This window comes from Corvus brachyrhynchos, unplaced genomic scaffold, assembly GCF_000691975.1.
Source record: "Corvus brachyrhynchos isolate BGI_N302 unplaced genomic scaffold, ASM69197v1 scaffold60, whole genome shotgun sequence".
NCBI classification, from domain to species: Eukaryota; Metazoa; Chordata; class Aves; order Passeriformes; family Corvidae; genus Corvus; species Corvus brachyrhynchos.
The window spans coordinates 2,040,876-2,055,642 of record NW_008236767.1 but is presented as its reverse complement, the minus strand read 5'-3'; the positions used below and the strand labels follow the sequence as shown (position 1 = coordinate 2,055,642).

The window sequence follows — 14,767 nt, the reverse complement described above, 5'->3', positions numbered from 1 at the left end:
TACCTACCTACATAATACTCACAGAGATGAGAAAAGTAAATTCACAGTTGAAAGACAAATTATTCTGTTCTTGTACTGAATTAAGATGAGTCAGCTTTGAAGTGCATTAGAGGTTTCCCATCTGTGGTACTCCAGAAACAATTACTAGTCAGTCCACCGTAATTAAACGTATCCCACACAGTTTCAGCTTCACTATTCTTTTTGCTAAATATGTAAGTTCTACAAACAGATGTAAACTTCTGCAACATAAAACAGTGGATGTTGGCACTGTGCAGGTTTGGGTACAAAAAAGCTAGGCTGCAAATTCCAGTTCTCTTTGCATCACAGGCACAGTCTTGTGGACAAGAGACCTACTTAACGTTTAGGGAGAAATCCTCCTTGAAGCTATATGAGTAATTAGTATGCTGTTAAATAATTATGTAAAATTTCAGGAAAACACGTGCATGAATACAGTGTGGATGTGCACAAGGAGAGTGTGGAGAGCAGTGGAGAGCAATGGGAGCCCTGAACAAGCACAAGACGTGGCTGAGCCCACACAACCACTGCTTCAGTGGAATTTGGGAATCACTCGCTGTCTATTTTAGTCAAATTAAAGGATTTCATAAAATGAATATTCCTGACTCATGCCACAGGAGAAAAACCAAACCCAACAAGAGGCCACAGTAATTTCTTCACAAGCTAAAGAAAAACTCTCCACCCGCTTAAACCAAGTGAGTGAGAACAGTGGATGAATTAATATTCACACACACAGTTGTAGCTACACCAGGACACAAGAAAATGCTCAATTTAGGGACACTTAATGGAATAAGCGATGACAAATGATGCTTAAGGGGAATTAAATCACCTCAGACAAAATCTGACTCAACTTTCAAAATCCCAACATACTGCGGGTGCAGCTGTCCTAATTATTTCGTGGTACTACTTTCCCCTGGCTGGCAGGACCCTTCTGTCCCCTGAGCTCCCCAAACCTTCACTGCTGCTGGTCCAGTACAACCTGGTGAGCTCTACATTCACCCTCTCTGCCAGACAGCTGGCAAGGAGAAGTGTGTACGAGTACTTGAAATTTTCATAATTTCAACAGAGCTATCCAAGCAAGAAAGTCCAATGGAGTCCACTAGTCAAATGAAAAAGTTTTTATTGATGGCATGACTCTGTCAGTTCGTCTTTAATACAATATTTGATAGAAGAGAACTAACCAAAGCCTTTCCCCCATCATAAATGAAGACTCTACTCTAGATATAAAATAATCAACACCTACTACTTGTTCTCAACTGAAACCTCTATTTGCTCTAGAAACATCTTTAAGTAGTCAAACATTTATCTTCAACGGATTAAACCATTCCACACAGGCTTAACAGAAGAATACAATTTAAAATTTCAAATGCTCTTAAGAACCTGCATTTTCTAAAATCTCACTGTTTGCTTAGCTATAAGGAGAAAGCAGTCTCAAAAGGAAAATCTGAAAAAAAATCTGCAAAAAAATGCATGTTGAAAAATGAAAGACTGTGCAAACATTTGTGCAACACAGACACTCAAACCACACCCACAGTACACTGAAAATTAAGATAGCCATTTTCACCACTGCTGTTCCAAACACAATCACCTCTCTTGAAAAAAGGCTCTGGCTCCTGCACTGAAAGGAACGTTGCCTCCTGGTCTAAATTCTCGAGCTCAGTGGGTTTAAAAATTAAATTCTCCTCATGCTGGCAGGGGAGATGTGTCTGTATTACAGCTGAGCCACTTTACCTCCCAGGCCAGCACTGTCACTGCACATGCTGTTCCCATCGGTTAGTACAATTCCTTGGCCTTGTATGAACTAGGGATGAAAACACTTTCAGTTTGTCACCCTGCAGCTCTTCCCCTCTCCAGCTCTGCCACGTTGTCCCGGAGCACCGCACCACTGCGAGCAGAGATTGCCATTGCCAACACCTACTGCCTGCCACCGGGGAAAAAGGTAGCAAGTCTTGGTGGAATGCAAAAAAAAGCATTAGGAGTGCTCTAGTCTCCCAGGAATCCTAATTGTATCACTAGCTGCTAAAATAAAGACAGGTTTTGCTGAGTATTTTTATCCCTCAAAATTAATTTACAGCACATCTGCCACAGCAGGACAATTGGCTTTTCGATGGCACATTATACATAATGTGTTCATGCACGAACAGTTCATTCTGCCCTGGTTATTTTCCCTGTCATAGCATGAGTATTTTTAGCCCTCATGTGATTCTCCAGTATTTTCCAGCTCTGCTTTAGTCATCCTGCTCTCACTGAATATTTCAAACCAAAAAAATCTAACAGTCTTCAGATCTAACCTCTCACATTTTTAGCTTACATGTAAATAATTAATTTTATTAAGCTGTCTTTTACCCATGTATTTTTGACACCCCACTACATACACCAGAGTGCTCCACGGAGATTTGCTGTGACATACAGGAATACTTACATAAGACACTAAGCTAAAATCCTGACAACCTGATCACTATTTTCAATTTTGATCAGATGGAGCTTTTTCCGCTACTTCCCGCAGGGAGCATTAGAAGTGGCACAAACAACAGTGCCCTAATATTTTAATCCTAATTTTTACTCTACATCAGTAGGCTGTTTACCACTGCATTAGAGAAGAGCGGAGGCTGTAGGAGATCGAAAGTCAGCTCAGGGTTGGCAGAGGGCATTAGATCTAAAAGCAGCTGTAGTGCTGCTGCCAGAGAGCCTACAGCAGTGGTCTGTGCTGCTGGCTCTGCTCCTTGAAGGAGGAGAAGACCCTCATTTCCCCAGCCGGGAGCTGCATCCACCTGGTGAATCCTTGCTGCTCCTGCTGTTTCTAGAAGCAGAGTGCGGCACGTTACCAAACCCATCCACCCACGGCACCACCGTTAGCCCAGCCACAAATCGGCTCTGTCTCTGAAGGAGGGGACAAGGCAACGTGGGGGTGGCACAGCAGATTAGTTGCAGGGACCTATTTATGCTTCCATTTCCGAGCTGCATTATCCTTGACCTGCGCTGACTCCCCAGTAGGATCACCTTTGGAACAGGAAGGGCTATGGCTGCTGGCCTGCTCACTGATTAACACAAAACCCGCTGCATTTTTAGATTTCTCGAGTTTTGGGTTGTTTTAAACGTGTTTATTTTTCAAATTAAATCAAGACCACACTCTGCATTTATAGAGTTAATATACAGGTTAATATCCATTTACAGGTACAGGAAGCAGCTACCTGATACCAGGGGTCCTGTCAAGCTTTAGATTAAAATGTCAAAAACTATTTTAACTCATGCCAGTACCTTTTTGGATAAGTTTTCATAGCAGTCTGTAGGGATGTGACCACTTGTTAACTCAAGGACATATATCTTAGTCTACCTCTGAAAATATATTGTTAGAACAGTGTTATAAAGCAGTTATGAATAGTTAACAAGCATCTCCTAAATCACTCAAACCCCAAACTCTGTCAAAGGGCACTGGAAGAGTTACTCCATGGAGCAACAGGAATCACCTGAAATGCATATGAAATTGCTAGCAGCTAAAGTAAATTACTCCCTTAGAAATACATATATCTGATCAATTTAGAATAGGCATATTTTAAAGCCTGCCAAACCCCCAAATATGAATGAGTACCCATATATCTGCTTGCCCCTGACACCAAACAACAGATGCGTACATTTAGGTATGTCCACTGCACGCTGTTTAAAACCTTTTGGATTATGCTGAAGGATCTTCTGGGTTCTTTATTTTTTCTCACTAGGGCTTCCTTTTCTTTTGTTAGTGAACTGAAAAGGCAGTACTAAAACTTCAAAGCTTCAGTGTTAATGTAGAGCAAATCACACAAATTAATAATGGCACCAAACTGTGGTGTGGTGTGGTCACATGCTGGAAGGAAGGGATGCCATCCAGAGGGACCTCAACAGGCCTGAGAGGTGGAACCTCATGAAGTTCAACATGGCCAAGTGCAAGGTCCTGCACCTTTGTCAGGGCAATCCCAAGCACAAACACAGGCTGGGTGGGGAATGGATTGAGAGAAGCCGAGAAGGACTTGGGGCGTTGGTTGCTGAGAAGCTCAGCATGACCTGGCAATGTGCACGTGCAGCCCAGAAGGCCAGCCATGTATATATTGTATATTATGGCTCCTATAGCAGCTGTAATGAATACTCCCTTCACTTCCAGCTAAGTGTGCAAGTGCACAAGACAGAGGTACAGAAGCACATCTTTCATGGTAATTTCCCAGCTGCCCAGAACTTGCTCCTGTGTCATCCCAACTTACTCCCAAACAGCAGGAGATGAGGCACACACAAGTTTGCAGATGCACACAGAACTCCTCCCAGAGCATCAGTAAAGGCTCCCATTCCTTCCAACATGCAGGTTCTGTGATGCAGTGAGGCGAGGCACAAAGGCACCATACATCAGTGCCATGATGCTGTGCTCACCCAGAATTCAGTAAACCCACGGAATGACTGACATCTGACTGAACTAATTCTGTTCTGAAATGCAAGCAGCAAGAAAAGCCAGAACTCTCATTTCACCCTGCATCATGTAACATCCATACCCCACCATCCTCAGCTCAGCAATTAAACTAGTGTCCTGCCTGTCATACTTCTGGACAATACTTAAGTTAATAATGAAGGAAGTTTTCCATGAAAAAGGTAACTCTCACAGCCACAAGATCTTATCAAAACTCTTCACACTATCTCAGTTGTACAATTCCACACAAAGGCTGGGAAGGCACAGGACATGCTCTTCATACGACCAACAGCACAACATGGCATCACTGCATTATCCTCCATATCAGCTGGCTGGTTCCACTTCAGTAGCTATTCAATTTCTGTAGGATTGTCACCTCCACAGCTTTAATTTGGATGACATATTTGTGACTTTGGTAAAAATAGACCATCTGTAGGAAGAATTAACAAGCACAGTAAAGTCTGTGTTTAATAAAAGTGTCTTTTTCAATTTCTGAATTGGACAACATCTTGACATTAGCACTTGGATTTTCTGTTTCCAAAGGGAGTGCAAGACATCACATGGGAAATTGGAGTGCGCCAGACCCTGAAATTCAGAAGTTCACGCACAAGATGGTACAAAACAAAGATGTAAACAAGCTTTAGAAGCCCAGAGTAGCACTGGCCTGCTATTAGGTGCCCCATTTCCTGGAAGCACTAATGAGCTGAAGGCAGCTGGCCAAGTATGCCCCACTTTGACGTCAGAGGTGATCAGAGCAGAGCACTGAAATCTGGGTAGGATTCCAGAGCACAAGGCAGCCTAAAAGCGAGGGCGCTTCATGCTTCACACCTGCCCCTGCTTTTGCCAGTACTGGTGCATATCTGAGCCCATGAGAGGACAGGTCACAGATTTAAAACAATTAAATATTAATCTTTACTTGAGGAATAGGTTAGCATAAACCCAGGACAAACCAATAAAGGAATTAGGTGTGTGTACTTCCATATGCACAAACCTATGTCCAGTAACACTTTTTTAGTGACTAATTATTTTTCTTAAATGTTAGCTGCTCTCCTGTTCACTTAATTCTCAGTTAACAAAAATGACATCTGCTTAGTGACTAGTCATGCCCACATTACATAAAGACCAAAGATCAGGTTTAGTCCTTTGGCCTCTTCCAGAAACACTGCTGTGGCTTAACCCCAGCATGCAGCTGAGCCCCCACAGCTGCTCGCTCACTGTCCCCTGCAGTGAGACGGGGGAGAAACTCAGAAGGGCAAAAGGGAGAAAATTCATGGGTTGAGATAAAGACGGTTTAATAGGTAAAACACAAGCCACGCAAACAATTCATTCACCACTTCCGACGGGCAGGCAGGAATTAACCCACCTCCAGGAAAGCCAGACTCCATCACCCATAACAGTGATTTGACAAGACAAACACTGTAACTCTGAACCTTCCTCCCCACCCTTCTCCTTATTGCCCCAGCTTTTCTTGCTGAGCACGATGCCATGTGGTATGGATTAGCTGCTCAGTCTGCTGGGGTCACCTGTCCTGGCTGTGTCCCCTCCAAATTTCTTGGGAACCCCCAGTCTGCCTGCTGGCAAGGCAATGTGAGAAACTGAAAAAGCCTTGACTCTGTGTAAGCACTGATTAGCAATAATTAAAATATCCATGCCTTATCAACACTCTTTTGGTTTTAAATTTAAAATTTAGCACCAATCTCCTCTGAAGTGTTATCTCTATCCTAGCAAAACCCAATACAAGCACAGAATAAAAAATTAGAAGACTGAGGTATCTTTGTGAAAGAGCAATAGCTGTATGTTGTTCAGTTAGGAGGACTAGCATACCCAAACAATAAACACACATAAAACAAAAAAAAATTAATTTTTGCTCTTCTCGTCAGCCCTTAAGACTTGGAAACATTTTACTCACCATAAAAATTAAAAAATACATCAGCTTGTGCAAGCATTCTCCTGTAAAGGTATAGGTGTGAAAGAGGAACACACTCCATTTAATGTTCCTGAATACACTTGCACATACCACATTCAGCAACAAGATGGTTAAATGCCTTTGTCTCCACCGTCAGACATTACCAGAGTCCACGTCATTTACATGGAGGGGCTCAGGGGAGGAGACCCTATGCTCAGTGGGGCTGGGCCAAACTAGAGCACACAAGATGTTAACTTTCTGCTGTCTCAAGATGCTAAACCTATGATAAGGTAAAAATAATGGCTCAACCACACAAGGAAATAACTTTTAACTAGGATTTATGTAAAGTGAACCATAGTTTATGATTGTCTTCAGAGACAGAAATGGAATTTCTTAAGACGCAAAATACCTGCAGTTGGAGAGTTTGCATGGTGAGACTTTTTGGGCAGGTTAAAGATCTGTTCACCAGGGTCTGGTGGAGGAAGAGCATCTTGGCCTTGTCGAGCTTCCACAGGATCATACTCCTTCCCATCATAGTTAGCATCAAAGAACTTCTTAAACCATTGAATGAAATCTAAGTTGTCTTGGAAGCGCCCTTTGACCAGTTTTTCCACAGGAATTACCTGAAAGGTAGATATTAATATCAAATATTATGTCACTGCCATTTTTAAATAGAAAAATTACATATACACACTTACTTAAAAAGATCTACTAAATGCATCAACAAATAAACCTCTGCCATTGTTTTGTTCCTAAAAGAAAGGGTAAATTTGCAGGTGCTCTTATAAAATGAAAACAAAACCCAATGAGAACCCAGCCTTTGAAGTAGCTTTACAGTAGGTGTATGTAAGCCTTTATAGCTGCTGTTCTACAGAGGTACTCCCTTACATCCTATGGGTACATCCCATGACGAATGAGACTATTCTGGCAGTAACACTATGCTCAGCCAACTAGGGATTTTTTGTTTTAATGCACATGGTACATACAAACAAACAATTCTTCAAAAACTCCAGACAGAAGTTTCTTGCTTTCTGTCCTATTATTTGAACTACAAAACCCAGCAGCTTTTCCAAGACGTGCTAAAGTTCAAACCAACCTACATTTTGGTAGCACATGGTCATCATATGAACCAACCCTGAGGTTTTAACCGTGTAATTTTTTTCTCTTCCACATAGAGCTATACATAGAACAGTTTGTGGACGTGCAGAAGTTGACTTAAACGCCTATGAAGTTCTAGTAAAACAAAGGAAAGGTTATGGATGTCTCCATATCAATATCTTAGAAATTTTTCACAGACATGAAACCCCCAAAAGGTGTCTTCAGCCAATATTACAGTACCCAAGGTCCCTAGACATGGGGAGGGAGGGCAGACAGGGACCACAGCTGCAGGAGAGATGCCCTGCTTTGATTATTTCCTGCAGCTGATTAAAGAGCCAAGTTAGGTGGACCTTATTGCCTCTTGAATGTATTGAATTTTCAGCTGGAAAAGGGCTTTCATTTCTTCTTCAAGATTAAGCCAACTGTACAACATTTTATAAATCTATGATGCTTCTGCAAGAATTAACATTGCACTTTGCATGTCTTTTCACGTTGCTCCATTTGTATCTTAACTCCACTTAAAAAGGTATGGTAAATTTGCTCCCTACAGGAAAACTGACAATGTTCACTACATTAGTCTTTCCAATGTTTCACTAGCAAATCACACTGTAAACAGAAGTATCCGTAACATTTCATGAAACAATGAGGGTTTTCCAGTGCTTCATAGAAGTCTTAAGGGACCCTCTATTATGACTGTTTAAATTTCAGAATAAGGCAACACAAAAAGCCGGGGCAGAACCTTAAAAGGGTAAACAGGTAGTGCATCAGTGTAAAACTGTAAGCATGACAACGTAACTTCCATTATTCATTTTTATCAACACAGTAATTTATATTGGCAAGTCTGTCAAACTCTCACATTCAAGCATAAACCAAATACATTATGTCTGAACAAGCATTTTCTCAGAGACTTCCATTCTCAACTTCACAAGATCACATGTGCTGACCAATCTATTAAAACACTGGGTAAATTATTCCAGCTTTCAAATTATTTAAATTCCTTAAACCCTGCTTCAGACAAAAAACATGGTATACTTATAACAGCATATTTTTAAGTTGTTTCATTGGAAATGCAGGTCACCAATAATTTTACTTATCTGAAAATTAAAATTCACCAATGACAAGGAATTTCCAACACATGGTGTTTTATCAAATATAATCTCTGATATTAAGATATAATGAGTTAGATGGCACATCTCCTCAGCAGACATATGGACTCAATTTTCAATTTGTACCTAAACAGAGCCAAAATGCCAAACTTCTTTCTTCACACCCAAACACCCTTTTCAGATGATGAAAGGTCAAGAACATCTTCATACACTACTTGCAATTCCAGTTCTCCATCCAAAAGTTGAAAAAATGGATTTTCAAGTGTTTTGAAGTTTGTTTCCCCTACTTATTAATGTTACACAATTCATATAACTTTTGAAACATGTAGTGACCGAAATACAAATACAGAATGCCTACCTTATCCACATTCATTCTTTTAAATGATGCCTGCAGAAGTTTGAAGTTGTGAATGTACTCATGCTCCAGCTTTGCTTGAAACTTTACTTTCTTCAAGCTAATGCACCCTGGAAACAACATGTCCATGAACTGGCAGTAAGCTGCTCCTATAACAAGAGAATGCATTGACGTTAATCCAGATGCACCCAGCTAAGACCAAATGGTGTTTCATGCCATTAGCAGAAAGCATGAGCAGAAAGCAACAGTGCTGAACAAGTCCCTGCTGTAATTCAGCCTAACACTATGCACCCAAGACCTGCTTATCTAATGCACATTGAGCAGTGACATATTCAAGTGGTTCTTTTCCACTCGATCTGGATGCATGATGCACTGCTGTGCAGCATCCAAGGAATCACCACAACTAATGCAAAGTGAAATGAATGTTCTTGGAGTCCCTATACACAGTAGGACTGTCCATATAATGAAAAGATAATCATACAGTGAAAATGAAAATCTCTTAATAAGATTCCTCAATCCACAGTGTCCTGAATTCAAACAACCCAGGATCATCTTTCTTCTGGCCCTTCTACCCAAATGCCAAGCAAGTCCAAGGCAATCACTTGAGATTAAATCCATGATTTAAAAAAAAAATTAATTGCAAGGCTCCAGCTTCTTAAAACATATTAGTCAGTTCCCACCCCTCTGCAATGAACATCTTTACTAATTTTCATTTCCTGAGAAAAGCATTTAAATAAGCAGACTCTAGCATAGTCCACCCATAGCTTTCAAAGCTGGGCTGACATCTTTAGTTCCCACTCAAACAGTAAGCTTCCTAAGTTCAACTTTGAGAGCTCTCTGAACTTAGAGGGTAGGGGTGTGTGTGTAACTAATCCAGCACAAAGGAGGAAGTATATGGAAAAATTTCTAACCAGCATCCTGAGGAGAGCTAATAGAGACAGCATTTCTTGTATGCAGGGAGCTTCCTCCTACAGCATCATGCCATTGACATTTGCAAAGCCTTTACTGTTGACACAATCAAGTGTTTAGAAATAAAGGATGAAAATGTTTGAGGAAATCAGAGGAAAAGCAATTTTCTTTCTTCTTCAGATGAGTTTTCTATAAAATGCTCTATACTCGGCAAAGATTCAGTGAGGTCCACAGAGGGCTGTGGAGGGTGCAGCCCCTGTGCTTGAGCATCAGGGCAGGGAAGTGATTGCCCGATTACCCCTGACAAGTTCAATTTCACTTCCACAAAAAAGACTGTTGTGCTTTTTGTGCAGATCAGTTTTGACAAAGAAGTGTCCAGATCTCACCTAACAGTTCAGCCAAGTATCAACAACGATTTTTTAATCACAAATATTTCTGAGTGTTCACAGAGAAACCAAATTAACAAAGCAGACACCTGGCTTGCCCAGTTTTACAGGAGAGTCAACAATAACTTGAACTTTAAGTCATTTTTCTCCATGGGTATGCATATGTTTTGACAGGACCAATTTTATGCATGAGATAGTTCTCATTCTCTGTATCCAGTCAGCCATCATACGAAGGGTTACCGAAATTGTAACTTCCCAAAGAGAAGCAGAGTTTAAGAGTAGGGTCCAAAAATGCTGTCTAAAATACCAACACAAACTTTACTGAGGGACTTACCAAGATCCAGCTTTAGTGCTGAAAACCACTGCCATTTAAAAAACCAGTCTGTTCACATTGCCTAGCTTTGTGCAGAAAATGGTTAATATAAAATCTCATTTTCCAAGGACACCTTGTGATTAGCTGTTTGCAATGGTCTTGATATGATTAGGAATCAAAGTAAAATATTCCCTAAAGGAAAAGGAGCCTTCTGGCAAGTTACAAGCATCAGATGACAAATTTGCATTGTCTTACAGAAAACTTTATAAACACAATTATTTATTCAAAACACATCCTTAGCAAGAGAACTTGTAAATACATGGCAATGGAAAAATTACATTGCAGTTAAAAGCATGGATACAGATAATGCATAGGTTGAGTACACTTATTACTGCTTAATTTAATGCAAAAAGATTTTTATGCAATCATTTAATGTTATAAATTGAATTTGTTCCTAACTCTGTCCTTTCATCCTCCCCATACCCCAATTCTAAGCTGTACTCTGATATCTAAGTAATTGCCTGGAGGCTCTAAAAATGCATTGCACAACCTTTCATCTAGATCCTTTTAGAAAACTAGAAGCCCAAAGTGTTCACATGAGATTTTTCTTCTTCTGCTGGTAATGCAAATTCCTTCTCCATGCCTTTAGATAGTCTCTCTCCAGTTAGGGTATTTCCGTGTGTTTCTCCCCGGACTGCTGGCAGTTGTTTCTGTGCCTTTGCCAGCCAGGAGGTGGTCCTGGGTCTGCACAACACTCGAGGGCAGAAAACACTGGACTGCATCCACATGGCAGCACGGACCTGTTCTCTGACACAACACTGGAGCGGCTGCTGGGCCGTCTCCCCAACAGGAGGATTTTATTACACTGGCAAATACAGTTCATTAAAATACTCCTTCCTGAAGAGCAGAGGCAACGCACAAACATGGACTGAACTAAACACTGAACTACAAAGAGAGGAAATTCCTCCCGACTCTGAACAGCCAGAGACCTGCCTACCACAGGAACAGGAGAAAGTAAAAATATCATTACAGTCAACTGAGACTGCCTGATTTTGGACATTGAGGTTATGTACGTATTTAATATTATACAGACGTTTATTTATAATTCAAAATTTTACCCCCTAAAGCTTGTAGCTGTCAGATTACATTTAAATGGGAAACACCAGTGCAACAGAATGAGGACACTATTGTCTATGCTGCCCATGGCTGAGATTTCCTGGAGGCAGCAGAAAGAAGAGCCCTACTTAAGTGATGTGAGACTGCAGTGCCTTTATCTTCCAGCTGCAGCATATCCATGTGGCCCTCTGCACATGGGACAGCACTTTAGGCCTCTGCAATGTACTGAACAATTGATGTCTCAATGTAGGGGCATGAGAAAGGAATCTTTTTAATGGAATACAAAGAACACAACAGTAGGGATAAAGACATTATGGCTTGTGACATACCTCTTGCCTAATTTACACAAACAAAAGAATTTTTATGCTACTGTATTTTATTCGGTATTAGAAAACTTCCCTACATTTTCTGGAGGGAAAAAAAATTAAAAGAAACCCCAACAATCCTCCCCTCCAAAACCCAACCCGAAAGACCCCCAAACCTATATCTTATCAAATGTGTACAGAGAAGTTGAAAACACACTACCAGAATAGCTCTTACAATAAATCTATCTCTCTGACCAAAAAACTTTTATATGCGTAAACATGCACATACACACACAAGAAGAAATAATTTGACATCTACTCAAATGAAAGATGGAAAGTACAGCTGGTGGCACTGCAGAAGAGGGATCAATGCTAAAAACCTCTAATCCTTTATTAGCTAACAAGCAATTTAGAATCGCTGGCTAAAAGTCCTCCTGTGTTTTGATCTAGACTATTGATGCAGCCATTAGCTACAGAAGATATTCACAGGCCTGGCTCTGAAACAAGCCTGCAAACGTGGCTGTGCCGAAATCACCCCCAGGAGTTGCTATTTTTAGCCCCATCAGTGAGCAGAAAGAGCCCAGCAGCATGAGGGCTTTGCAGGTGTTTCCTGGGCATCCCAGGCTTGGGGCAGGGCAGGCAGCAAGTGGAGGGAGGGCATTGCATCCACCAGGCTGGGCAAGCAGCTGCCACGGGAGGGGAAGGGATGCCAGGGCAGGATTCAGATACAAACGAACAAACTCAGAATTGAAAAGGTGGTTATTTAAAGCTGTTACAATTCAAGAATTTTGCCACATGCAGTGGTAAAGCTGAAAATTACTACCAAATCTATAAAAGCTGAATGTCTTACAGAATTTGCAGAGTTGAAGATAATCTTTCACTAGCCCCTTGCAGTAAGCAATGCTGAACTAATTTTAGCTTTTGTCCTGTATGCTTCCTTCCCTGCTTCTATGTTTCTTTCTGACACTGTCCATGTTGACTTAGTCTGCTGTGAAACATATGCACTCTGCATCATTAGAGATTTTCAGTTTTTCTCCTCTCCTTCACCATCTGGAGGCTGATGAATCCACAAATGCAAAGAAGTATTTTCTTGATTATCAGAAATACTTCTGCTCCTGACTATTTAAATCAAAAGGAAATTAAAGGAGGCAACAATGAAGACAAGAGAATCCTGTTTGCAACAAGTTTTTACCACTCAGTCAACTTCCTGGATTTCAGACTAGAGATCTGAAACCAAGATTAGACCCTTGGTTTTATTTAGCATTGATGTTTATATATTTAAATTAAAAGGAAAACTTTATCTGCAAACTAACTGCTTTTAATATACTATAGTTAGAATTTATTATGCTAATAAAATATTTGGTAGAAACACTATAAGCTCAGGTACTGCCAATATGAGTGTGCCCGACACAAATTAAGTCAATCCTCGACATCTAATGTCAAAAGACTCCCTCGTGGCTCCTCCCTGAATCCCTGCAGTGTGTGGGAGCAAGATCCCAGAAAACCATATAAAACCACACCAGCCAATATGGAAAACAAAGGACCCATGAAAAGATAGGGCCTTTCTGGGGCAGGGGTGGGGCTGATTTCTTTTAATTCTGAAACCCAAACCACAGCAAATAGAGCCAAGTTCTACACTAGAAATTTGGTATACGTGTTTAGTATTAATTTTGTTCTAAAATTGCATACAAATCAAGTTTAAACCTTTTAACCAGTCCCAGATTTTTAACCAGATTTTCACACACTCAGTTTTTGAAAAATTCCATTTGGGAAAAGGGCTGACGGCCTTTTTCTGTAACAAAATTAGTTTGTTTGCTTTAATGAAGTATTTTTCAGATAATACAAAAACACATATCCAGTCATGTTAGATACAAACTCCTTCAAATTATTCATTCTCTCCAAAGCTGCAACCACCTGATCATGCATTTGGGAAATACAGGATGATTTGTGTATGAATTAGTCATCAGTACTTCAGTTCACTATGGTTGCTAAAGCTGATGGAAGGCTGCACACACCCCGTATTTCTGTTGCTGGGACGACAACAACAATGAAAAAAGAGCAGTGACTCGCAAGGAGCACGTGTGACTTAATAGTTTTGATAAGAAAGGGAGAGAAAAACCCACAAGCGCCAGCAATCATTGTTTACAGTATAGCAGCACTTAGGGCTGGTCTTTTACCTCAGGCTTTCTAGGACTGCTTCCTTGGCAGTGATGTTTAGGTAAGCACACAGCAGTAGGTCTTCAACTTGGATACCAGAGTATAGATTTTCATTTAGATTTCAAATATGGGTGTTCTGTTATGCCACTCAAAGGTTTTTTTAAAAACTGGGCAATGAAGCTGGTGAAGGGTCTGGAGAACAAGTCTTAGAAGAAGCAGCTGCTGGAGCTGGGGGTATTTAGCCTGGAGAAAATGAGGCTTGCGGGGGAACCGTCTCACTATCTATAACTACCTGAAAGGAGGCTGTATCCAGGTGGGGGCCAGTTTCTTCTCCCAAGCAACAAGCCATAGAACAAAAGCAAACAGCCTCAAGATGTGCCAGGGGAGGTTTAGATTGGGTATTAAAAAAAATTTCTTCACAGAAAGGGTTGTCAAGCACTGGAACAGGCTCCCCAGGGAAGCGGCAGAGTCACCATCCCTTGGATGTATTTAAAAGTCGTGTAGATGTGGCTCCTAGTCACATGGTTTAGTGGTGGACTTGGCAGTTGGACTCCATGATCTTTAAAGTTTTTTCCAACATAAATCATTCTATGATTCCCTGTCTGTGAGCATAATGCTGTGTTACATACAGCCACATGTTTAAGAAACAGAACACTTTATATTGAGTGCTCC

At 40.9% G+C, this 14,767-nt stretch overlaps 1 protein-coding gene across 1 annotated transcript in view; it reads right to left on the bottom strand.

Moving 5' to 3' along the window:
* Positions 1 to 14,767, bottom strand: part of MAPRE2 (microtubule associated protein RP/EB family member 2) — an 88,142-nt gene that overhangs the window by 16,116 nt on the left and 57,259 nt on the right. Inside the window, exons 4-5 of the mRNA XM_008644912.2 lie at positions 8,913 to 9,058; positions 6,760 to 6,973 (exon numbers count right to left, since the gene is read on the bottom strand). Of these exons, the coding sequence (XP_008643134.1) occupies positions 6,760 to 6,973; positions 8,913 to 9,058 (360 nt within the window). The remainder of the gene's footprint in view (positions 1 to 6,759; positions 6,974 to 8,912; positions 9,059 to 14,767) is intronic.